The 25,342-nt window shown below is 41.4% G+C and overlaps 1 protein-coding gene across 5 annotated transcripts in view; it reads right to left on the bottom strand.

Moving 5' to 3' along the window:
• The window catches only part of LOC104928816 (protein FAM126B), a 38,314-nt gene that overhangs the window by 9,146 nt on the left and 3,826 nt on the right, over positions 1–25,342 (bottom strand). For 3 of the 5 annotated variants that reach the window (XM_027290794.1, XM_027290798.1, XM_027290795.1), the window contains 7 exons: positions 14,038–14,122; positions 10,238–10,315; positions 7,370–7,471; positions 6,033–6,212; positions 4,180–4,260; positions 2,350–2,465; positions 763–858 (listed from right to left, as the gene is read on the bottom strand). In XM_027290794.1, coding sequence (XP_027146595.1) covers positions 763–858; positions 2,350–2,465; positions 4,180–4,260; positions 6,033–6,212; positions 7,370–7,471; positions 10,238–10,288 — 626 coding nt within the window. In that variant the 5' untranslated portion in view covers positions 10,289–10,315; positions 14,038–14,122. The remainder of the gene's footprint in view (positions 1–762; positions 859–2,349; positions 2,466–4,179; positions 4,261–6,032; positions 6,213–7,369; positions 7,472–10,237; positions 10,316–14,037; positions 14,123–25,342) is intronic. The other 2 variants (XM_027290796.1, XM_027290797.1) reach the window with 1 other exon arrangement.

The following is a 25,342-nucleotide window of genomic DNA, read 5'->3' as shown; positions in this document are numbered from 1 at the left end:
CAGCTACCCAAGCAGTGATGCTTTTATTTAGACAATCGTGGGCAACTGAACCCTAATGAAATTGCGCTTATCGAATCCTCCTGCAATGAGGACAGTCGGTATCGAGGTCAGTGTGTGGCTACAGGGTAGAGGTGATTTAATACTAGATTCAGGAGAGAATGTAACTGAGGCAGGAGAGGAGAGGGTAGTCACTAATTGGGTACACAGAGGACAAAAGTGAAAGGTTTGGTGAACACGTAGCAACCAATAATGTAATAATGTCCAATAATATAATAATTTTGGCCACTTAAAGTGAAAGTTATTATGCAAATTACATTTTAAGTTATCACTTTTTTGGCTGGCAGTTTCTACAAAAATGTAATAACTGCAGCGGATAATGTAATAATGCATAAATAGGACTGCATTTCTTGGAATTTTTATTTTTTTCTGATAAATAGGACTGCATTTCTTGGAATTTTTATTTTTTTCTGCAGTTTTCGTGCAGTTTGCTCATCAAAAATAAGTATATTAATTATATTCATTCTTCAAGGATACATACTATACTATCCTTTCTCTTCTTAATTATGGTTGTAAGAACCAAATTGAGATTTTTTTGCTGTCTAAAAATTATTTTTCAGAATATTGTTATTTATTGCATTATTACAACTTATTATATTATTGGCTATAAGACTAATACATTATTGGAAAGTTATTAAGTTATTAGCTTTATTACAATTAAAATGATTACATTATTGGTCGCTACACACACATGTTTTTCCTCACCGTGAGCTCATTCTGCAGATTGACTGATAGGATGACAGGGGCATGTAGACCACAGCAGAGTTGTAGCAGAGCATGAGGAAACACAGCACTTCAAACCTGCAAACACAAAACAATCGCAGTGAGACAGACTTCTTTTTAAAAGGTCTAACTTAGACTTGGTTAGAAGTCAAAACACCAAGAATGATAAAACTTAAAGTATCGGTTTTATTCTGATTACAGGCGCTTAACTTTTACTGTAGACAATTATGTAGAGTCGCTCGGGCAATTTATTAACTCTAAACTGTAAAATACTCTGCTGAGCAAACTGCTTGCCTAAGCAACTCTACTCACTGTGAGCTAATGTCTTAGAGATATGCAACTCTACAGGCCCAAACCTGACGGTTCAGATACGTTTGCTGTGGCACCAATTTATGAGCAGAATTAAACTGTATCGCCTTTTTTAAAAATCTATAACAGATCACTTCTGTTTAAATGTGATGTGAATTACTAGGTCACGTCTCATTTTCCCTTGACGCAGCAGAGTAACAGTCAGCAGGGAAACCGCAGCAGCAAAGATGTTTAGCCAAAAGCATTACATTTGAGTTAAAGTGATTTGTGATCACCTCTTCGACGGTCTGCAGGTACTTTAGAGCAGTAAATGTGCAGTTTTGATCGTCGATTTGCACAAAGCATTACAGTTATAGCATCGTGGATATCACTAGTGAGATACAACAAAACTATCCATTTTAAAATGATCAATTTTCAGATTGTGCATCCCTATTTGGTGCATGTGTGTTGATGGAGGGCAACCTGGAGGAGAACCTCAAGTGTAAAAGGCAGTAATTGAATCTGTGCACACAGGGAGGTATATGTCTTGGATGCACATCAGATGGAGTGAGTTAGCACCTCTCAGGAGTTTTGGACTTTTCTCTCATAAACACTATCTCAGGCCCGGGCCACACAAATGGATTTCCAGATAAGCTACGAGGCTGAAATCCACTGAGTATATTTACGATGCAGTGTTCATCACAGCTGAAGGTCACGTTGCTCTGGACAACACACGGGGATGACCAGTCTTTATCTGTGCTGTTCCCCTGATAGTTCAGACGCTTGTCCGTCCGTCTGTCTGTCTGCATGTGTCACTGCAAACAAAGTGCAACTCTGCTCATTTCTGAGCCCTTTTTCTGGCGGGAGGCCAGCATCGCTTCATTACTGCGCTAAGATTATCATTCATCCACAGTGGCGGAGAAAATGTAAGAGCCAAAAAAGCTTTCAGGCCTGCTAGGTCGGTCCAGAGGAGGAGGCTGGAAGAGAGTGGAGGGGTTATGCTCTGATCATCTCTTCTCCAGGCCTTTTTCATCTTATTGGGAAGGATGATATGCGAGAGAATAAATGAGAGAATCACACCGAAAGGGTCAAAGTTGGATTCAGTGTGGTTCAGTGGTGACATCTCTCTGTATCCAAGAAAATCTACAAAAGGTTTCACCCTTTTGTTAACTCATTTAGTCTGTTAGACTTCACATAATGTCTCCAAATTGCTGCACTTTAATCTCTTTTTTTTTGCTGCATCTCCAGTTATTCCCTCTCTGCTAACAGCTGGTGGAGTACCTGTTCTGAGCTGTGAAGGTCTCTCTCTGAGGGTGGAGGCCGCTATACACCACTCTGATCAGGTCGTGTTGACAGAGAGCACCCTCCGTCAATGCCATGGATCCGAGGCTTGAAGGCTACATACACACAAAAGAAAAACAGATAATTAAATGCATGGCCACCACGTTGGCTTTTGAAACATGCCAGTAAAACTGACAGGGATGCTGCTGCGAACAGGATGTGGTGCCCTTCAAGTTGTTGATTGACAAACTGGGATGGAAAAACTGCTGCAGTTAGCGCTCGCATTTTATTAGAGTGGAATGATATTATGACTGGTGCTCTGCCAAACTCTCACAGTACTGCTCCGAACATCAGATGACACACCTTTAATGAGTCGTTTAGGCTGTCATCTGCTAACTGAACTGATCATGAGATGAGACTTGTCAGGATCTGGGTGCCGGAACAATTTCCTGGTGGAAAAACCTGCAGACATCCTCAATTATAAAGAAATGTGTTTGTCATGTCAGCTTCATCACGGCTGCACAAATCGTGGGGCAGCTTCATTTGGAGCTTCATTTGATTTTCTTAGCTATTTTATTTGTTTTACTTTTTGTATTTTAAACACCTGCTACATTTTCTTGTTATTTTATTAAACTACTGGCAACAGGTACGGCATGTAGCATAGGGCTGTGACAATAACCGCACGACTGCAATACTGCAGTGTTGAGCTCATTACTGTCATCACAGCAAGTTTTTTTTTTGTGTGTGTGGTTATTCCATTGCAGTGTGTCTGAGATCTGTCACACGCATTATTTTTCCCCCCTCCATCAGCATCCTGTGAATACGCACCTTACTCTGCCTCTGATTGGTGTTAAATCAGAGACATAGCCTTCGACAAAGCTGACAGGGGACAGCTAACAACAACAATAACTGTTATGTCATTGGCAGTAAACCGCATAAGCGCAGGGATGTGTTGTTTTTCATCACGGTAAGAAAATATCCACATTGTCACAGCCATTGTGTACGGAAAGAGATAGTGCCGCAGATGATGAAACAATGACTGAGTAGAATCTAAATGAGTGTCCGAGCGAGAATACACTTCATTCTGATGGTGTGCAGAGCAAAAGTCACCCCTAAATTGAATTGATATTCTGTTCCAAGTATCTCGGGCGATTCCGAGCGGCGATGGAGGGGAGGACGGATTAACTCAAAAAGAGAGACTGGAGTGTATGTTAATGCTTGAGGCATGGAGATAAGGCCATGTGATGTACTATGGAAGCTTGTTGTGATTCACGCACACGCATTCACACACACGAAACCCCTCCACCACCACCACTACCCCACCTCCACGCTTTCTTCATTCTCTCAGCATGGAGGAAAGAGCCTCTCAAGCTTGTAATTACAGCGATAAATCGCCCTCAGCACACGCCACACACTGTAGTCTCATCGACACTCGCTAACACACACAGGCACACAGGCACCCGCGGAGGGCTGTCATAGTGTATGACAATATACTGTACACGCTTTGCTCTGCTTTGGGTAGCACAAGCTGGCAGCGTAAATGATCTTCGGTCAGCACGTCTCTCTAATGAATGCGAGCTCACGCAAACAGTCAATGCTGCGTTCTGTTTTAGCAGTCGGATCATAAAATGCACAAAGCCAGCAGGACAGAGTGACAGAGGAATGAAAAGTTAAAGTTAAAACGCAAATTAGGAGACAGAAGCAGCAAAAAAAAGATTTTAAAAAAGAGAGGAGAGAAGAAAGGCAGGAGGACTGAAAGTATGTTGCGTATGAAGAGAGAAGAGATTTGTGGTGAAAAACATTGATTGATGGGACAGACAGGAGCCTCACCTCATGATATATCGATGGTTTGGACAGAGACGGGATTGTGAAGGAGAGGAGCCTGCTGTTGCCGTCTTTGTCGACGATCTCCTGCAAAACCAAAGACAGAAGAAGAGATCTGTGTCATTAAATTGATTTGAATGGCTCACCTCCATAACTTCTCTGGGACTGTGGACTGCTGCACAATGCACTGTCCCCTCACACTGTTGAGCTGGTGTAGTGCCACCGTCGCTGGTACATGTTATTGACTATATGACAGATTAAATGTCACTGCCAGCGCCCTCGTCGCTCAATTCCAATTTCACACTGTGATACATACAGCAAAGATTAACGCGTCCCCAAAAATGGCGCCATTTCTAAGAGAAGTGATGGCTGATTATCTGCAACAGTCACAATCACAGTCAAGATGGTAATCGCAGAACGCAGAAAGATGTAGAGCTAGGCATTTTTCCATTTGGCAGAAAACATTTGTTATTCCTACTTTACTATGTAAACCAATTACGCGCAGTGGTGTGTAACAGTTATCGGAACAATTGTTTTGACTACATGCGAGCGTAGCAGGCATTGTTAACGGATTAATCCTGTGTAATTTATGGCAGATGTTTTCAAATTTCCATTAAATCTTTAAATATGGATAAACGTGCTTTTCAATAAGCCGATCAAAGTGGTCACAGCTTTATTTCCAGGCTGTGTGCGGCCACTGTGAGTGAAACAATGCAAAGAAAACAAGTGAAATGTGAAAGTTTATCCAGCTACCCATCCATAATCTGCATTTTGGAGTGTGGCACCAAAAAGCCTTCATCTCTTTTTATCTCCCATTCTGCCTGAGTGTACTCCTGGTTCAGGCCTTGTCCTGCCCTTCACTTGCTAGCAGTATATCTCTGAATATCTGATGTGACTGCTGAGAGCAAAGCTGTTTATCAGAGCTCAGTCGGCAGAGACCATAGGCGAGAGGTCTCAGAGCATGTACACTGTGTGTGTGTGTATAGTGGTATAGCCAGAGGAATAAATTATTCATGGATATACATTAAGCCATGCTGGTTGACATGGAGCTCTTTCTATTGATGTCTTTTGCTCTTAGCTCATCTCCCCAAGGGTGTTTCTTGGTGATGCAATCTATCCTGGGTCTATCCCTCTAGATCGTCGTTAATGTCAACAGGCTTACAGCCTCGCTAATATTAGGTCTTAAAGATAGCCAGTGATTTACATATCACATCCTTGAAACCGCAGACACAGAGCCATTCAGAGCTATCTTCGTGTTGTGTGTAGGACTCTAAGAAGAGTACAGCCTTTCCTCTAAAAATATCGACCTACATTCATCCATATTGGCCAGTGACAAATCTCTGTTAACTATTATCCTCATTGGATGAGAGTGGGGCTCCCGGTGATTAACGTATGAGTGGAATGGGTTCCGAAGGGAGATGAGGGACGAAACAAAGCTTTCTTTGTCAGCTGCTAGCCATGGGTGTGAAATATAACTGCCACACCGTCCTGGTTAGCAAATTATGACAACATGTGTTTGAAGAGCAAAGTTCAACTGCAGGAATTTGCAGGCGGTGGCAGTGGTGATAACAATGTTTCGATTCTCAGTTACGGTCAGTTACAGGACAACATCCCTCATGCTGTAGGGACACGGACAACTGTCCATCAGGATAGTTAAGATGATCTTTTTTCTTCTGCAGCCACTTTGCTAGCAGTTGCTATTTTGCATCCCTCTTAGTAACCATGTGGATACTCTGAAGTGGGGATGCAAAACAGCACACAAATATACTACTTATATCTTGCCCATCCCAATATATCTTATATAAGGTCTAGCCTTTACCCCCCCATGCCACATTACACCCACAAGGGTTGACACCCACCAGGTTATAGATGCCCAGGAGGAGGGCCTCGATGCAGCCATTGCTTTGTCGATCCCTGCTTGCCGTGATGCGCAGGTATACCCACACCAGCTCAGGCAGGAACTGCAAGGTGAAGCGGCGCAGGCGGTCTTCAGAGCTCCGGTACAGCTCGAACAGTTGGTGGCACACAGGCTCCAGTAGCTGGATTGGAAAGAAGGGGTTCAAATATGTCTGATGGGTTCAAATGATAGGATATGTAAGTAAAAACATCAGTTAAAGAAATCTGTGAGAACATCTGAAGTGAAGTGCTCTGCTTTATTAAAAAAAATATGTCAGTGGTGTGATTGAAAGATCCAAAAATAAGTACAGGAAACCAAGCTCCCCTTTCTGAACAGCAGAAATACACAGAGCAAAGATACCGTATCTTTGCTTCACAGCTCTTATTTCCTGAATGAATGTCATCATGACTATAACACGGTGGGACGGACAGATGGAGGGAATGTTTTGCTGCTTGTCAATAGTGGGAGGTGTGTACGAGCAGAGACAAGAGATAAATCACTACAATGGAAGTCTGGTCAGATGTCGTCTCAGGGGAGCTAACTGAGCCAATGTGTTTAAACTGTCCGGGGGTCAGTGAAGTAAGTGCTCACACAGCACTACTGTGTAAGTGTGGTGGACTGTGGCTGACCCTGAAATGAGGAGCTACTCATTAATGAACTTGGTAAGACATTTGGCCCTCGAAGTCACCAGCAAAAAAAAAGAAAAGGAAAAGACCCGAACACGCAACAGTCAAGCACACTTAACAACACCTTACACTTTTTTTGACACCCATTCAAAGCGCTGGAGAACTGGAGGCACAAACTGTATCATTAGAGTGAATTTAAGTCCTGTCTCAGTGAGTGCCTCAGGCCTTTGCTCAATAAATTGTGTCATTAGGTCCTTTAAAGTGAAAATATTGGTTTGAGGGTTTGCTAGACCAGGAAACACCTGCGCATTTGAAAAACAGCAACGTCCTTGTGTGTTGCAGCACATCTAATAATAAACCAAGTCTGTGTTAATACAGTATCTGTGTTTGCATCTTTGACTATGCATGTAGTCTTTCCAGTGTGGGCAGCAGATGTTCCAGTCTCTTAGAGCGCTGTGTGTGTGTGTATATAGGAACACTGTGTGCCATCTCACAGGTAGTGTGGCTGGCACTGCCACTCTCTCCAAGAGTACACTGTGCTTGTGTTTTAGTGTGCATGTGCAGCCCGCAGACAGAGTTGTGTTTCTTGCTCGTTACCAACTGAGTAACACTTTCCCCTAAAAGCTAAAAACAGCCATACTTGGGACACGTGTGCGTGTGTCCTGTGCATCACCTCATTGTTGGGGTCCTGGATGACTCTGTAGAGTGCTGGCACAAGGGTCTTCTTTAGATGAAGGCTGCCGGCGTAGTTGGGGATGTGGGTTTCTGGTAAGGACTGGGGCGAGGAGAAAGAAAAGTTAGCTGAGCAACTGCGCACAATTTTTCACATGGTTATGATGCACAAGACTTATGCAACCATTTCCCTCCTGAACAGTCACCAGTATTACATGAATGGGGAACACCCAAAACTGCCACAGTATTGTCCAAACATTTCCAGCTCAGCTACAGTAGAATTTAAATGTAGCAACATATTAACCACAACATTACTTTCAGAGACTGCTCTTTACAATCCAAAGGCCCTACATACATACATACAGGTGTATTCACTTGTGGAGTTTGATGAGACTGTCTGTACAATCCGCAACTGATTGACATCTCCCTCATAATTTTGTTGGTTTTGTTGCATCTGCTCCAGCTCCAAATCATGGCTTCAAACTTTTCTGTTTACCGTTTAACTTGCCTTATAGCATTTGAGCTTGTCTTCTATTTGATTTTGCTCTTTTTAGAAGGACTAGTGTGTGTGTCATCTAGTGGTAGACTTTCTGATTTTAAACTCCCCTCGGCTTCCTTCTTATCATGAAGAGGAAACTACGCTGGCTGCGAAATGCTGGAAATACTCTAACACACACACGTACGTGTTACTCTATAACACTGACGATGGTGAGCCAACATGAAAAGCAGCTAAATGAAATAAATATAACTATTAAATAACTATTGATTGTATTATTTAAACTGTGCTTTTCCAACTGTGACATGTTAATATTAAAAACATAGGTATTGTGAATCTCAGGGGATTTGACAGTCCTGCCTCTGCTGCCGAACACCCGGCTAATCTAAAAAAAATAGGCAAAGACGTGGATGGTAGGTGGAGCTGAGGCGGGCTGGATGACACCTGGGTGCTCAAACAAGCCACCTGTGAAGGCACTCACCTGTCAATTAAAGCGGGCACACTTTTTATTATGCATAATTTTAAGCTTTAATATAATTTGAGCAGGTGAGTTATATAAAAATTTACCCTCAGTACAGTTGTCATGAACAGGGAAATTAGCTATAGAGACCAAAGGGTTTTTTGTTGGACAGTGACTTTCTGTAGCCAGCCTCAAGTGGCCATTTGAAGAACTGCATTACTACATTGGGTTCATTTCACAGCCACGGAGGTTGCCGCTTGGATAAAAACCATCCCAGGACGTGTTGAGAACTGACCGGTCACATCAATGAGGCAGGTTAAGTAAAAGTGGCTCCACTCACAAAATAAACTCTCACAGAGCGATGATAGCCGACAGGCTCAGAACATCCTGGGGTGAAATTCTTAAAACGGTCAAGACTGTGTTTTTGTCTGCGGATGACAGAAGACGACAGAAGGCAGAGATATCCTCTCAGCACGCCCTAAGTGTGGTCATTTCGAGGACAGAACACAATGTGCCTGGTCTGCACCACTCACACAATGAGTCATACCATTTTATTCCCCTCCCTATTCATCATACTCTCTCTCTTGTGACAACACACTTATTCCTTATAAATGGCGTGTCTTCACTTTGCACTTGTTTAGATTATTTGAAATGCTTAATGTACAGTGGTCACTTCAGGTCACTTTAACAGACTCAACAGGTTAGGGTCAGCTTTCATTAGTCTGACCTGTATGTTGTCATGTTTACCCTGATGTTCCGATGTCCAACAGAGCATCTGCGAGCAGTCACAAGCTGTTTCGTGGACATTTTTTTGTGTTTTAAAAGCATACTGCTAATTCCTGATTGCTAAGAGATACTTTGCAGTAATACTTCACTTGTTCTATTGAATGTGCATATGTCGAAGGAAACCATTACCATTTTACTGTTAACAGGAAACAAGAAAATCTACTTAAGTGCCTGAAGACAAAGTCAATAACGCTGTAAGAGGTAGTTAAATATTACAATTTGCTATACAATAATATCATTTATATACATTCACGACTACAAGACACACGATAGTCCATCAGTGAGTAGATTGTGTTCTTAATTTACCCCTACCTATCGATATTTAACCCTTCCTATATACTATATACAGCTATTAAGGCTGGTAAGAGCTGATGAGCTACTATGTTACTGTCCTGAGCTTTTTATTTACTTAGTTTTTCTTGAGAAGAACTGTCAATATTTGTAATACTACCAAGTACATCCTGATACTTTTAAGAGGAAAACACAAACACCCATTTCTTCTGTTTAACAGGGACTATTTTACAGGTTTTCAGACAAAGCTCACTGAATGTCAAGTTATGGAAATGTGTATAACAGTCAGCTAAAAGTACAACTTAAGTGCAGCTTAATTATATATTAGAACTGACAAATTAGCATGAAACGGCAGGGAAACTATTATCACTTCACCATGTGTGGGTTCCAGCAGTGAAGTCGACTCTAAAGACCTGCACAGTTTCAGCACGTTCACAGTATAGAAATAACTCTGATTACTGCGAGCTGAATGAGTACTCGCGTGTGTAAAGCTTGTTCATACTTGACAGTCATACACAAACCAGTGAAACCAGGATGATACTGACAAATGTAAGACACGTCTCACAGATTACATCAAAAGTGCTTTGTCTGTTCTATGAGCTCAAAAGACCTTGAACCTAACAAACTACAATCAGCACTGATGTAAGAGCTGACCATGAGTCATAACTGCCTTTGCATTGTAAGAATTTGCTGATTTCATTTCTTTTCATTTCACATTCTCCTTTAACACAGTTGTTACACCCACGAATCGTCCAAATATGACCTCCAGGAGAACATTTCATGGACATGAGTCATGATGGAGAACAGAGGAGAGGAGAGAAGAGGAGAGCCTTTACCTTGAATTCTGAGAGCCATTCTTCGACAACACTGCGCTCTGAACCCAGCATCTTCCTCAGAGACCCCCCCTCGGCTGCCTGGTGCAAAGACGAACACAGAGGAGATATGGGTGGGGGAAGCAAAGCAAACAGTTAGTTAAAGGAAGAGTACAAGGTGAAAGCAGGACAGCAAATCATATAAAGAAGGATAACACCGGTGTGTGTAGAAGCTATGATGTTGACCACACCGGCGTTACATAAGGAGGTACCTCAGTGACCTCATCTGTCACCGCGGATAAGGGAACATGAACCACAACAGGCAGTCTTACAGGTTTTCACTCGGTGGTTCAAATCTTATGAAATCTTATGAAACGGACACAAAACTGCACAGGGTGGGTTTAGTGTGATCTAACTAGCGATGACATAAAAAAACCCATCCCAAATCCCATAAAAACCATGAGAAATTATTGCCTGAATATTTTTAGACTTTGCCACGACAGAAATCTGGAGATCTGACTTTCCTAAATGTTGCACACATCCACATTTTATTCATAATACATTGAGAGAGATGAGATATGAGATAACAAAAGACAGTTTTTAGTTTATTCAACATATTCTCTAACAGGCACACTGTTATCCCTGATCTTGCGCTCTGTATCCACCAGCTAAAATTAACTTCTGCAAACTGCCCAAAATAAAAAGAGACATTTCTCCTTCAGACTTCACGCCGCGGAAAATATTAAATCAGCCCATTAAAAGGCTTGCTATGAAGGAAGCATGTGCCCTAGTAAGTGTGCGTCATGAACTGACGGCATTTATATGACGTTTTTCTACCTTAAAGGACAAAGCGCTTTACTCAGTTCAACTTGGGCATCTGTGCCTTGCTCAAAGACACTTCGACACATGTACAGGAGGAGCTGGGGACCGACCGCCAACCGTGTGATTAATTGACGATCTGCTCTACCTCCTGAGCCACAGGACGTGAGAACAGTCAGACTCCAGTGACAGTTTGGATACAGACTGTCAGTGAGAGACACAGTGTGCCAAAATAATGCTCAAGTAATTTTAGAGTTATAGTTTACCATAAACTCCAAATTCCTCTCACACAATTTGACAACCCTCACTTAAGACTGTCCTGATTCAGCTACCATTGTTAGCCTTTAAGAGAGCCAAGGGCACACAGTTTACAACAACCTGCTTTGAACAATAAAACTTGAAAAAACAATTCCTTTCAACAGCAACCACACACCCAACGGGCAAAATATTACAGATCAAAATCCCTTCAGATACACAGACTTGAACCTCAATAACAAAACCAAAAATGAGTCACACTTTTCGACAACCTGATGTGAATCCTCGACATGCTCTATGTCTTGAAAAGGATGAGTCATCGTCAATGACATTTCTGGTCTCTGTAAAAACCTTGTGACCTGTAAGGGCTCTTGAGACGTTACCCTTAAAAAAACTGTGCGGTTCTTAAACTTGTTGTGGTTTTGAGTTAATGTGATTAAGGATTAGGACTAACTCAATATATTCTCATGTCAAAGTGTGAAGATCACCCACTTAACATTTCACGCAACAGCCTCTGCTGCTGGATGATCATAAGGTGCAGCCAACGCACTGATTCTGGTGTCTGCATGCTTCAAGACGAATCCCACGGCCGTAGCTTTTTATTCAATTCTGGGGATATGATGGCGATGCTCACTTGTCACAAATTAACAGACTATGATGTAGATGCCGATAAACCTGTATGCCATACTGTTATCCAAGAATACATGTATGCTTGCAAGGTGACATCCTGTTATTTGTGCTGTTAATTTTGCTTACTGCACAGATGTCGCAGTCTAGACAAAAGATAACTTAGACGCTCAACAAAAATGTGTTCCCACAGCGCACGACATGTGACACAAGCGTGTTGTAAATAAACTCATTGCAGCTGTATCTGGGTCAGTGTCCCTGATTAACTTCCTGACACACTCAAGTTACTGAATAAACTCAGGACATGGAGATTATGAAGACAGTTCAGATGTTTAAGATGCATAAAACTGCTTATGTTAAAGCGTAAAAAGCTGTGTGGGGGCAAAAATTGGGAATATGCATACACAGAATTTGTCAGATTTAGCAACCTCTGGAACACATTGTTCCTTTTTATGCGAGTCCCAAACAGTGCAGATGTCTTTAATGCGCACTCCCACAGTAAACCAGAATGTCGACACATCCCTGTTTCATCTTATTTGATACACCCAAAAACACGCTCAGAGGAAGAAATTTGCACAAGCTCTAATGCCTCTCTGAATTTACATTTCTCTTTGTTTCACACAGTTATTTACATTGAAAGACAAAATTCTTACTTTTGCTGATTGTAAACGATGCAAATGAAAACATAAAATGCTACAATTACTTCCATATTCATGGCTTGAAAAGTACAATTTTACATCTACAACAAAGATTACAATGTAGTGTGTCATAAATGTTGTTTATATCTGAACTGCTATAATGTAGGTATTGTTTTAGGGAGGGCAAAACTCCCTAAAATTTGTTTCATTTCTGTTTTTATATTTCTAAGAGACAAGTCATAAGACATCGCGTAAATCCCCAACTTACTTTCTATACAAATCATATCCATATTTGCACCCAGGCTTGGGTTTTCACCTTAATTTACAACTTGCTGGCCTCTCACGCTCAGCTTTGGCTGTTCTTTTAAAAATCACGTTAAGACTGTAAATGCAACATTCAGAAGCACAGTTTAAACCTGGGCTACCTACTGTACCTTGTAATAGTTATAATGGAGCGGATTTCACCGCAGTGCTTAGAGGTTACCGTCTTAAACAAATCCAACAGAAAACGATGCGTAGCTCTCTGAATGTTGCACATAAGCCCGAACATGTTACAAAACAGGCTTAGAGGAACAAGATATCCGATTTGCTGCAGGGCTGACGGAGACAGAGATCATGTTCGCTGCTCAGAGCAGATGACGATCTAAACGAGTCAAATCTTTTTTTGTGCGAGCACACTCCCTAAATCTGAGTGTGTGAACTGAAAGGCTCAATTTAGTAAGCTTGTTCAGCTCTTCGTGAAAGGCTGACTCATTCAGTTTCTCCGGCTTGTCAAACTGTCAAAGATTCACTGAAGTGCGATTCTCCATCGGCAGGGCAGGCTTATCAGTTACTATGGGAACTGTAGTCAAGTGACTTTCAGGCAATGGCAAACATTCACCAAGGAGAAATGTAAAATCGCACAGCTCTCGTGATGTTTAAGAAAACAGGAGGCTGCTGTAAAGTGGCAGCTGATGCACTACCGCAATAAAATTCTGAGAGTGTAAGCACGAAAGATGCCCTTCACATCAGGAGCACCATGACGCTTAAAGTAGGAGCTCAACTTTGATTCAATTGCATGAAGAAGACACATAAAACCTAAAGTAAAAAAAATAATTAACCTTAATTTGCAACAGCTCACATTTAAGTTGAATTTGCAGTTTCTGGTATGTTAAGTTATGACTTATTATAGTAGAGACACACATTATATACATAATAGATAATAGATAAATAACATGCTTGATGCCAATCTGTACTAAACTGGAAAAACAAATTATTACACTAGAACTTTCCTGGAGTTTGTTGTTGATAAAAACAGGTTAAATAAAGAATCCAGGTAGGAAGAACAACAAATACATTTACATATGTATTTACACTGTAAATGTAGAAATTGATTTTTGTAGCACCGAGACAGAAAATGCATTCAAGAAGTTCCCGTTTGCGGTGATCGTGAATATCAATAAAATACAAAATATGAGGCAGTTTGAGACGCCCCTGTGTGCTTACCTCAGTGTCCCAGAACTCAGATCTCCACTAGGAGAGGCAAATGGTTCTCCGCAGTGTCACACATCTGTTGATCACTGAGGGTCACCTGCAGCAACAACAAGGGGAAAAAAAGATACAATTAAATCATCACAGGAAGAACTGCCTGCAAGGCAAAAACGCATTTGATGTAAATCGCGATGGACGTTTTTAATCTGCAGGTTAACCGATGACGAAAATAATCGTTTGTTGCACCGTTCGAGTGCTGACCTCGCTTCAAATGTGTTTCTTTTCGGGACTGGATTTAAACGATAGATGACTTTGAAAGAACTTTAAACAGTGCTTCAGAGAATGGCTTTAAAACTTAATTTGAAGTGAACATGCACAACAAATCAGTCAAGGGGACAATGCATGAAGCAGCTGACCACATGGAGACCAGCAGATGGTTGCTACAACAGTACGGCCCGGTTTTAACATTAAAAGGACATTGCTGTGATGAAGAGAAGCTTCGCAGTGCTGTGTGCATTCAGTTTATAAGTAATAGAAACGATGTGCTCGCTCGACAAACACTTTGTTCTGATTTCTATTTTAAGGCACGGCACAAAGAGTTAATTTTCAAGTTTCCCATTGTTGCATGGCAACAGTCAGGCTGGCCAACTTGAGTTGTCCTCGCCTGCTAAAAATGCATCTTCAGGATGCACGCCCATAGTATTTACTGTATTTGGCAGAATGAATTAAGGCCTCAGTGACACACAGGAAGACGCTGTAGAGAGCCCCGCTCTGCACTGCTGCACGTCCCTGAGAAACAGACGGTGCCACACCGCTGAGCACTCCATCGGATGTCAAGCATTTCCAACACAGCCTTGTGTTATATTAGTGATTCCTCACGAAGAGTCAAGCAGAAGTCCCATATGTCTGTTTCAGGGTCCCACTGGGTGCCAATACTGAATTATTATGTGATTTTTCCATCATTATAACATATTATAAAATGTATTATTATTACCAAAGGCTGTGCCATTGGTGTAAGAATGTGTAAGAATGGTTAGCTCTCAGTTGGTGAATGCAGTGTAAAAGCCCATTCAGTGATCAGAAGACTATAAAGACGCTATTTAAATACAGTCTATTCATGTTTGGACTGCAATCAGTTGACTATAAGTCTAAAAGGATTTGAAAAGCATTGCTGTATATGGTTTAAAATTCATGAGAATCGTTTCACTGTATTAAAAGAACCTGCATTTTCCTCAGTTCAACCCGGTCTGGTGAAAAGGGTTTTGCTTTAAGGCTAGGATACTGGCTTGTGTTTTCCATATCAAAACAGATGAAACCCAAAGACCACCTAATAAACGTTGAGCTAAAGCTGGGTAATAGGAACAAGAAAAGGAAAAAACAGAAATGATAACTCTGTCCTCCCTTTGTGGTTACAACAAAGCATAATTAGCTGGAACTGTACTTTGCGCCTACCGTGTTATTTCTCCCCACTCTGCACCCATCTCATCCCAGTGTTTGCATGTCTAATAACAACAGCGCTCTCCAGTCAGCCGTCGCCGTTAGCAAAATATGTCATACACCTAATGAGGCCTGGCGAGTGACAATAAGCAAACTTTCCTTCAAGGGCCTCTTTTCCTTTACACAGGACCTGCTCTTTGTCCTGCGGCGGGACTCGCGAGGGAATTGGAGAGTGCCAACCCTTCCTGTTTACGGCACTTCAAACCCCCGAATCACAATGACATTGCTAACACACTGCTGAACGGCGCACAGGGTTGAAACGAATCCAACAAGTGTTTTATTTTTGTGTGTATTTGGCTTCGAAACAGAGCAGTTAACACGCAGTATGTTCCTCTGTTAGTAATGTTAATGCTCGTAGTAATCCTTTATCATCTCAATTTTACCTGAGAGAGCTTCTCGTTTGGCAGATGAACACCTCTCTAAAAACCAAAAACCTTCATGAATGTAAGATCCATTGCAGGGCTACAGTATTAAGACTGCATTCGTTTTAGCTGGACCAAATAAACTGGCGATTGAGTGTATTCACGTTGTATAACGGAGCCAGATAATGTGCAACTTACCATTTTTTCCTTACAAGAAATATTAAGTATTAATCTTATTGTTTGTCCCTGGACTAAGCAAAGTAGAAGACAGAAAAAAAAGGTTAAGTGGTGACTCTAAATTGGTCCTAGGTGTGAATGGTTGTTTTTCTCTATGTGCCCTTTGACGAGCTGCCGACTTGTTCAGGGTGTAGCCTGCTCAAAGTCAGCTGGGACAAGCTCCAACCCCATCGTGACCCCGATGAGGATAAGCAGCTACAGATAATGGATGAAAGCTAAATGAAAATCATCAATTTGTATTATGGGATAGGTGAATGTGTACCAAATTGTGTGTTAATTCATCTAGTAGATGTTGAGATACAGTATCCTTGGATCGGTTTCAGTTGTGGCAAAAGGTCATTAGGAATAATTTTCTGGGAATATCAAAATATAGGTAGCAAAATTCATGAAAAAAAGCTATCCAATAGTGGAAATATGTTACTATGTATGAAATGTTGTTGTTCTTTAGAGCCAATGTGTTTCAGCTTGTATACTGTCACAATAATTGATAGCATTATAAACTATAATTACAATTTTTGGCCATGAAATTAAAAACAAAATGTACACTATCTAATCCTTCACAGTGCACAACGTTTCCTTTCTCTTTCTACTATTAATACATGACTGAGAAAAAAGGGCCATTGAGCAGCCCGCTCAGGCAGATACTCAGAGCTACATGTTGTTCTAACTGCACTTATGAGGGAGGGGAAGGAAATGATCACTATTCACACTCATGACTCAGACTGTTTTCATATTGGAGCCTAGAACCTCAACACAGCACAGCATTTGTTAGCTAAAGCTGGTGAATGAACAACCCCTTCATATAACCAATCAAGGCAGATCCTAAACAACAACTTAAGATTAACATCAGTGTTGGGGTAATAGTGTGTGTGTGTGGGTGTATGTGTGTGACTTCACTCTTTACCCACACACGCCATCTCAGCCAGGCCTCTCCTCTGCCAGCTGCCAGGACATACAGGACTAACAACAGCTGCAGCACGCTGATCGGCATGCTGTGCAACTCTGAAAGCAAACGCTACGAGCATGCTGATCAAGTCAGTCACGTGACAGACAGTTTGTATGCTAATCCCACACTGCTGTTCTGTTTACAGTAAGCGTGTTTACCTTACCGCAAACGTAAGCAAACATCTTTTAGATAAAGACTGAACAACACATTAGGAGGCAGGCTCAGGTGTGATGATGATTATGCCAAAGTCTGCGACACAGCAGCGACAGCACAATATAAAATCATGTCCATATCCTCTTGGTATCTGGAGTCTTATCCATTTAGAGTAGAGTTTGTGAAGTGAAGCCAGCGCATAAGTGTCTTAAACCCCAATCGGCAACCTCGAAAAGAAACAAAGAAAACAGTTTTGGTCTCTATAGCTAATTTTCCCCGTTCATGACAAATGTACCGAAGCTGATTTCTTTTAAATTCACCTGTTCAAATTACATTAAGGCTTACAGTTATGTCTTTGTCAATATTTAGATTTAGCCAGGAGGCAGAAGAAGCAGGCTTCGAAACAGCGCTTTGAAAACCTACGGGTGCGGCTCCATTGCCTGCAACAAAAAAGTCCAATTGTTTGGAACCCTGAACATACTTCCCCAATTGATTTATTACTTCACTAAACAGTTCACTCATGAGTTTATAGTCCTAATTGATAGTTTCAAGTCTTCTTCCATAAGCTGTGGTGTTCACTTTGAAAATGGTGCTATCATGTCGAGTAGAACAGACGATAAAAGCAGGGTGTGCTTCAGGCTATTAGTCATTCTCAATGAGTCTAGTAATGCCAGAACATTAGTGATCAGGCAGAAAAACCCATCAGTTTCATGCTCTCGTTCACATATGGTCACTTCTGGCTCCAAAAAACCAAGATGGCAACATCCACAAAGCCAAACTCGAGGCTTCAAAACAATTGTCCACAAACACAATGAGCACCGTCGCTGTGGGTTTACACTCCTGAAAAATCACCCAACGATATTCATCATTCATTGCACACAGATGAGTCATACGAGTATCCGTGACTAAGTAACTCATTTAACCACTGTAAACAAAACATAAGGTTACTGCCCTGCAAAGTACAGAGAGCCACTCTTAACCGGACAGGACTTACCGAAGATACCGAAGATAAACCAATCAACACTCGTTATTTGGCTATCATGTTACAAAAGGGATTTTCCAGTTGCTATGTTATAGGAAAGGAAAAAAATGATAGTCGACTAAAAGCGTGTCAAAAAACGTTTCAAGACTTTCCCCACATGCGCTGGCTCAAAACACAAGTGACTGTTCACACTCATTAAAACAGGGCAAAACGTAGGCATGTCTGCACAGACAAAGCAGCACATTGTGGTTATAACAAATGCAAATGCTGCAGTAGCATTAGTCAGGGCGTGATATCTGGGTGTAATACTTCTCAGCGTGACGTGTAAAGAAATGTCCCAAACACTGAGGAGTAAAGATTGGTCGTGTGAACGCACCTACCGTTCATGTTGTCTGCGCTACAGCTGAACAGCTTCTTGTGTTTCTGCAGCACTTGTAATCAAAACTGATACACACACACACACACGCGCGCGCAGTTATTTAAACCATCAGACTGAATTCTGGCAAACTGTTCGGCCACAAGATTAGTGCGAGAGTTTTGGCACAAGATGAGTGAGGAGAGTCAAAACAAATCGGATCCCAGCCACTGTTACTTCACCGACTCATGGCGGGCCTGTGTTTGTTTACATTATTCACTTTTTCCTGATCCATCAGGTACAGTGACACCAGATGGAAAACATAGCTGAATATGAAAATCATTCCAGACTCTGGCTGTGTTGGCTGGTCAACATACATTTATTTATAGCCATAAAACAGCACCAGAGAGCAGTTAAACAACAAATTACGTTGTGAGTATGTTTTTTTTAGTAGGTGCGTCACAGTCTTATGGAAAATTCTTTTTTAATGCTTTCTCACAATGAAGTCAGGCTTACTGACACAGCAAGTCACTTTCTAACGTGTGAAATCGAACCTAGCAAAGTCACAAAATATAATTAAAAGTCAAATAAAGAGCACTAAAAGTGATAATGAGAAATGCCAAACGTGGGCAAATGAAAGAACCCCTTACCAAAAGGGAGACTGCAAATGTACTGCTTTTGTTTGTTTGTTTGTATCTGTCTGTCTCAACTTCTCCTCTCTGCCCCAAATGAGCAGTGCCAGGTTTCAACAGTCCCAACACTGGGGATTTTTCAAGGTCAGCTTAGCTCAGTCAGCCATGAATTATTGAGCTTGAGCAAGCCCTGTGCCTGTTCGGTTTGCGCCACTTCTGACGCCGTCCTTCTTCTCTCAAGTTTGGTCACTGTGACACATGACAAGCTGAATAACCAACAATGATGGCACGACACTTCCATCGATCCCTGCTGGGGAGGTTTTCTTTGCGTTTAACCTCTTCAACAGGAAGGTCTTCCTTAAGGGATTCAGCGTCTTCCTCAAAGTCACTAAAACATTTTTGCTGCACGTTGTTGTACATTTTTTACTAAATTAGGGCAATCAAAAGATTCATGCCCATGTTTTGTTGTCTGTCTGCTAATTTGCACACAATAAACACAGAGCGTAACCCAAATGAGCACAAAGCACAAAAGCAAACACGCGCCTGCACCGGTTTTCCTTCTCTGCCAAAGTCTTCGATTCAGCACAGTCACAAGGGAATTTTACATTCATACTACACACATACATGCACTCTTTATCCCAACACTTTCCCCTAGGTAGAGGGATTAACTCTAATACCTGACCACAGAGAACTAGTCGGCGGTAATCTCCATCCCCGTGCCTCCCTCAATCGTAAAAAGAACCAGCCACTCACAGTGGAGTAGGCCGTCTGCACAGGAATAGAATGAGGGTTTATTAATAGCAAGTACAGTACTGGAGTACTGGAAAATGACTCCTGTTACCTGGTTGTCTATGCAAAATGGTGAGCATATATGGTTAGAAAAGGTAGGTAGGCAAACAGGTACACACCTCAGAGAGACAGCAGCTGTCTGGGACAAGGACTTTGGGTAAGTAAAGGTCAAAAACAGTTAATATGCTCCTTTGTGAATGAATACTGCTGCCCCTGACACGTGGACATAGTCACAAAAAGACCTACTTCTTTAGGCATGAAAGATGCATACTACAGGTAAGGGAAAGCAAGGAAGGAAGAAAGAGAGATGGGTGTGCAGAACAGAGGATAGAAAGAGAGAAAGAGAGAGAGAGTGAAAGATTGGTTACTATTTCTCCCTCGTCCTCTCCTCATCTCTCATAGGCCAGGCGAGGGGGAACTGAGGCATACGCACATCCTGAGCTAAAATTAGCTCTGCTGCAGCTGCAGGGCCAGACGTGTTGGGATGGGCCCGTGTTGCAACTAAGTACACACACACACACACACACACACGGTTCCACCAATTAGACAGGGCGAGCCACGACACACAACAGCACAGGTGTATGTGGACAGCATCCTGCCTCCTTCCTCCCTGCACCTCAAAATGAGGCATACAAATGCTTTCCATGCAAATATTCACCACGTACAGGGTTAAACACACAAACACACACACATACACACGCAGGCTGTACTGAGGTCCTCCAGAATGGCCCGCATTAACCTCACCAACACATATTAGTGGTGGGATCAAGAAGGAACATCCTGACTACATCAAATCATTTTTGATTTTCTGCATTTCAAGCATTCTGTTTATGATCTTATCCGGGATGACTTGCAATGGGGTGTTGTGTGCAACGCCCTGTTATTATAGTATCATAATAAGCAAGTACTATATACTTTGATAATACAATATACTATAGAATACAAGTAAAAATAACACCATTATTGTCCCATTTCCTTCCAAACTTCCATTATCATGCTCTCCAATATAACACCCCCACTAGCTACAACAAAGAATACCAGAGGTTAATCAGCACTTGTCGGCCACCACTAAAGGGTTTAAAGCAGGACTGATGCACCTTTTAAACGGCATAAAAGGAGACCTGCGTTAGAAAGAAGGGGGTTATTTTTTAATGAAAACTCTGGCAGTCACGGGTTCACTGTCAGTTCAAACTATAGACACATGACTGCTAATTCCACAGTATTTAAGCACAGTCGCTGACACTGTGTGTGTGCGTTTCTCTTCACTCTAGAGAAACGGAGGAAAATGCTGCACTGCCATCTAAGCCGCTCAGCAATCTTCTAACAATAGGCCACCTTGAGCTTTCGTGACATGCCAAGAGCGGTGCACAGCCCACAGGCATGAGAGACTGCAGCCTGCATAACCAAAAGAACAACACGGGGAGGGGGAAAACAGAGGAGAGTGGGTGTGTTACTACACCACATCCAAGATGCTGAGGGGCAAAGAAAAAAAAACAAGACAGAGATCCTGGCCTCTTAACTTCCTACCACCCTGGAGACTCGTAATAGTGGTTAAATCAAATGATTTCCTACAGTATGAAAACAACAATAATGTGAGCTACATGGCTCCGTCCATCCCACTGCAGCAGACGCAAAAAAGATTACACTAGCTGGACATTTACAGAGTACTGCTAGTAACTGTAGTAGTGGCCAGACTTGAATGGTCACTGAAAGACTCAGTGTATTTTTAGACACCAAATGTCTATGGCTCGATGACACGCTGAGGCCACCCCGAGCATACCCCTGCACTCCTTAGCAGAGCGACAGAGATGAATTCATCTCGCTCAGAGCGTTTCAAAGTTAGTCATGTCATTTTCGAAACTCATCTGACACGTTTCAGTCGCTTCAAAATTACTGATTGACTGCTCTCGTGAGTGGGCGTGGCTTCAGAACATTCAGTGGACACGCCCCCACAGTCCTGATTTTTGACATCCAATTTCATAAACTTGTCGATATCTTTAATCATTTAAATTTGGCTGGGTGATCAATAACAGTCTCTTCTTTGGTCTGACAAACTCTGAACACATTTATTCTTACTTTACTTTACTTTAATTTGATGTTAGGTTGTATAATATTAGAAATCCTTCATTCCTGTATTCCCAAACAATGCTCAGTACACTGGCAGCATTAGCGACTAGACCTCACTAGATGTAATGGAACACGTTTGTTAACAGGTGCCTTACTCTCCAGTAAACATCTCTCACAGCTTGATTCAGCACCACTTTCCTTCCAAGTCTTTTCCATCATATCACAACAACAAATAACTGGCAATAATTCAAAGGCTCCTGGAATCAACCAGGCTTTGGCATCGGTTCAACTTCAGACAGGCGCTGAGTCGTGACCAGCAAACTGAGCGGAGAGCTGAACAAGGGGAAGGTAAAGCCCAGCAGAGAACAGCAGCTCTGAGAGGATGATGACCTATTATCTGGGCTTAAACAAACCGTCGTCCGCGCTGCCACATTAGACCTCGTGTTTCCCCACACATAAACCCTGACATCCAGTACAACAGTGCGAGGGTTCAGGTACAGTTCAGTCTGTGTTCAGGTCAACAGCAGGATATATCGTGGCCCTTTGTTCAAGAGTTGCTGTAACCATGTCAAATGAGCTTATCTGGTCAAACTGCTCAATGCAGCTTTAACTTTTGTTGGGAAACAGTCTTAAATCACATGTTTTCCAACATACACGTGGTTCTTTCTTAGTAAAGATCACTTTGTTACAGCAAGAGGCTCCCACAGAACCTAAATCTATTTCTACCACACAGTTTGGTCAAAGTGCAAGTGTGACCTGTGTGATGTTCAACTATCCTAGACGTTTTGAACCCTGGGCCACTACTACAGAGCAGCAGGGTTGATCATTTACCAGGTAGAAACGGCAAACATTCACAGGCTCCTTTTGGGTTTAGTGGTGCTGCTGGTCAAAAATAGGGCTGGTCCATTCATTTTTGTTTTTGGTCTATGTGTGACATGTCTACAGCATTGTAAAAACAGACAAAAAAAGGTCACTGCAACACTGGCTCTCTTAAGTCACGATACCACAATCTAAGCTTTGATACATTACCAGTAAAAATACAACTCGATACTTGATACCTCTTTTGATACCACAGTAAAAAGAAGAAGAGCTCAACATACTCTTTCTTTTTAAAATGATTAACAACCTGCACACAGTGCTGGTATGGAAAAGTCACCACATACATAACAAAGATCAGATTATTATTATTATTTTCATCCTGATTGTTCCATTTGTGTAGCCTTAGATTGGAAATTTGACTGTAGATTTTTATAACGTCTGTTCTTTCAATACTATCATATTATAATATTGTATGGTTACGCTATTCATGGCTCTGGGTGGCTAACTGGATCTGGTTATCCCATGGTGATTTTGCATTGTGTCTGTTTACAAATTATTAGGAGCGGTGCATTCTTCTTTGGTCAGTCTGTTTCTGTCAGGTAGCTAATGCTAGCTAGCCAGCTGTCTGTAGATATCAGGAAAAATGTCCTGCCAAGAACCAGCAGGAAATGTATTAGTATGCAGAGTGTTACTCTCCCCACTGTGGAAACTGATCTACTAAAATAGATGTCTCTGCCGTCTACATAGTTGAAGCATCTAATACTGATAGTCCAGGTCTGTATTTTATTAAAATATGACAGCCTTACAAGTGGGGCTGGCTCTTTCATCATTCTTGCTCAACCATCCAAAAAAATTGCAATGTTGCATTTTTAGTCATATTGCCAAACACTAGTCAGAAAAATCTTTTTATTGAAGGTAAAAAACTGATGTGCATTTTATAGAGTAAAACACCTAATCCAATAACTGCAAGAATAATCTATAGATAACCAGATACTGGAGAGATTAAATGATGTAGTGGAATAAAACTCTCATTTAATACTGATCGTGTTCTCAGTCTTTATCGAATTTCCACGACAATGACAATTAGTGGCAGCCATAGTCTTCATTCCAAAGTTGCCGTCTATATATTCTGCTGTTTGCCATACAATATCAATTTAATCATTTAAAAAAAGGAAAATTATAGCTTTACTAACAGCTATGTTTCATTTCTCTGTTTTTTATGTTATGTCTTATTATTATGTCTGTGAAAAATGCCTAACACTCTATCTAGAACCCGAGTTTAGTTTATCTGCTCTATAGCGAACTCCATGTAAGATGACCCTCGACATCTGTAGATATAAAAGATTCATTCTAAGGTAACAAAAACATAAGGATTCTTATCTTTAGGCGATTATACGCACATGAAAACATTATACGTCTGCCGTATTCTGTAAATATAGACCCCTAAGTCGTACACACTGGAGCTTTAAAGGTTAACCACTTGATCTGCCGACACAGCATTGTATTAATAATGGAAGGTTGCAAACATAGCACTTGCTGATATGAACTGAAGGAGGTGAAAGTGTGTGGCACACTGAGATGAACCGGTCATACTGTACACAAGAACAATGACGAAGCCTTCGCCACTTCCATGGGAACCAGCCATTTCCTCCTTTGGGATATTACAGTTAATTTAACCTAATCAAAACATATTCACGCTGCTCCAATGATGACGGAAGAGTTTAGCAGCGTGGGCCACTTTCCAAACAAAATGATTGAGATTGTTTTAAAATCTTACAGCACGACCATGTGTGATCAAACCTCACTGTCAAACCACATAAAGAAAAATTCAATTTGAGTTACAGTGTTGACGAGCATGCATGGATTTTAAACAGACTCCTAGAAAATTTGGCTATTTTTAAACTTCATTAACCAACATCGAACTTATCTGAGATATAGTAAGATGTAGCAGAGGTATAGCCATCCTTTTCTACACAGTTTGATGCTGGAAATGTTACCAATTTATGTCTATTTATGAGTTGCTTCTGAATGTTATGATATGATAGTACAAGCAAATCTGTGTTTTCAAAGGATAGAGCTACAGTTTGTCACGCAATTCCTCTAAAACCGAATCATGATACCCTAGAACTTCAGCAACACAACTAGAACTGCAGCGACCTGTCGATTAATCTACTACACTATTCATACTCATACTTGATTCATCATTCTCAACATTTCTGAAGAACACCAAACACTGAGTGGTTCTAGCTTATCAAATGTGAAGATTGGATACTTTTCCTTGTTGTTTAAACTAGTTATATTTGGACATTTGGTCGGACAAATAATTTGAATACATCACCTACTGATGTGGGAAATTACACAAGGCATTTTCCATTATTTTCTATATTATAGACTAAAGCTGGCTTGAGGAAATAATCTGCAGATTAACCGATGCTGAAAACATTGTTTGCTGCCACCCTGAACACGAGTATTGTAATGAAA

Source organism: Larimichthys crocea, chromosome XVIII (genome assembly GCF_000972845.2).
Source record: "Larimichthys crocea isolate SSNF chromosome XVIII, L_crocea_2.0, whole genome shotgun sequence".
Taxonomy (NCBI): Eukaryota; Metazoa; Chordata; class Actinopteri; family Sciaenidae; genus Larimichthys; species Larimichthys crocea.
This window is presented reverse-complemented; position numbering and strand designations above follow the sequence as displayed.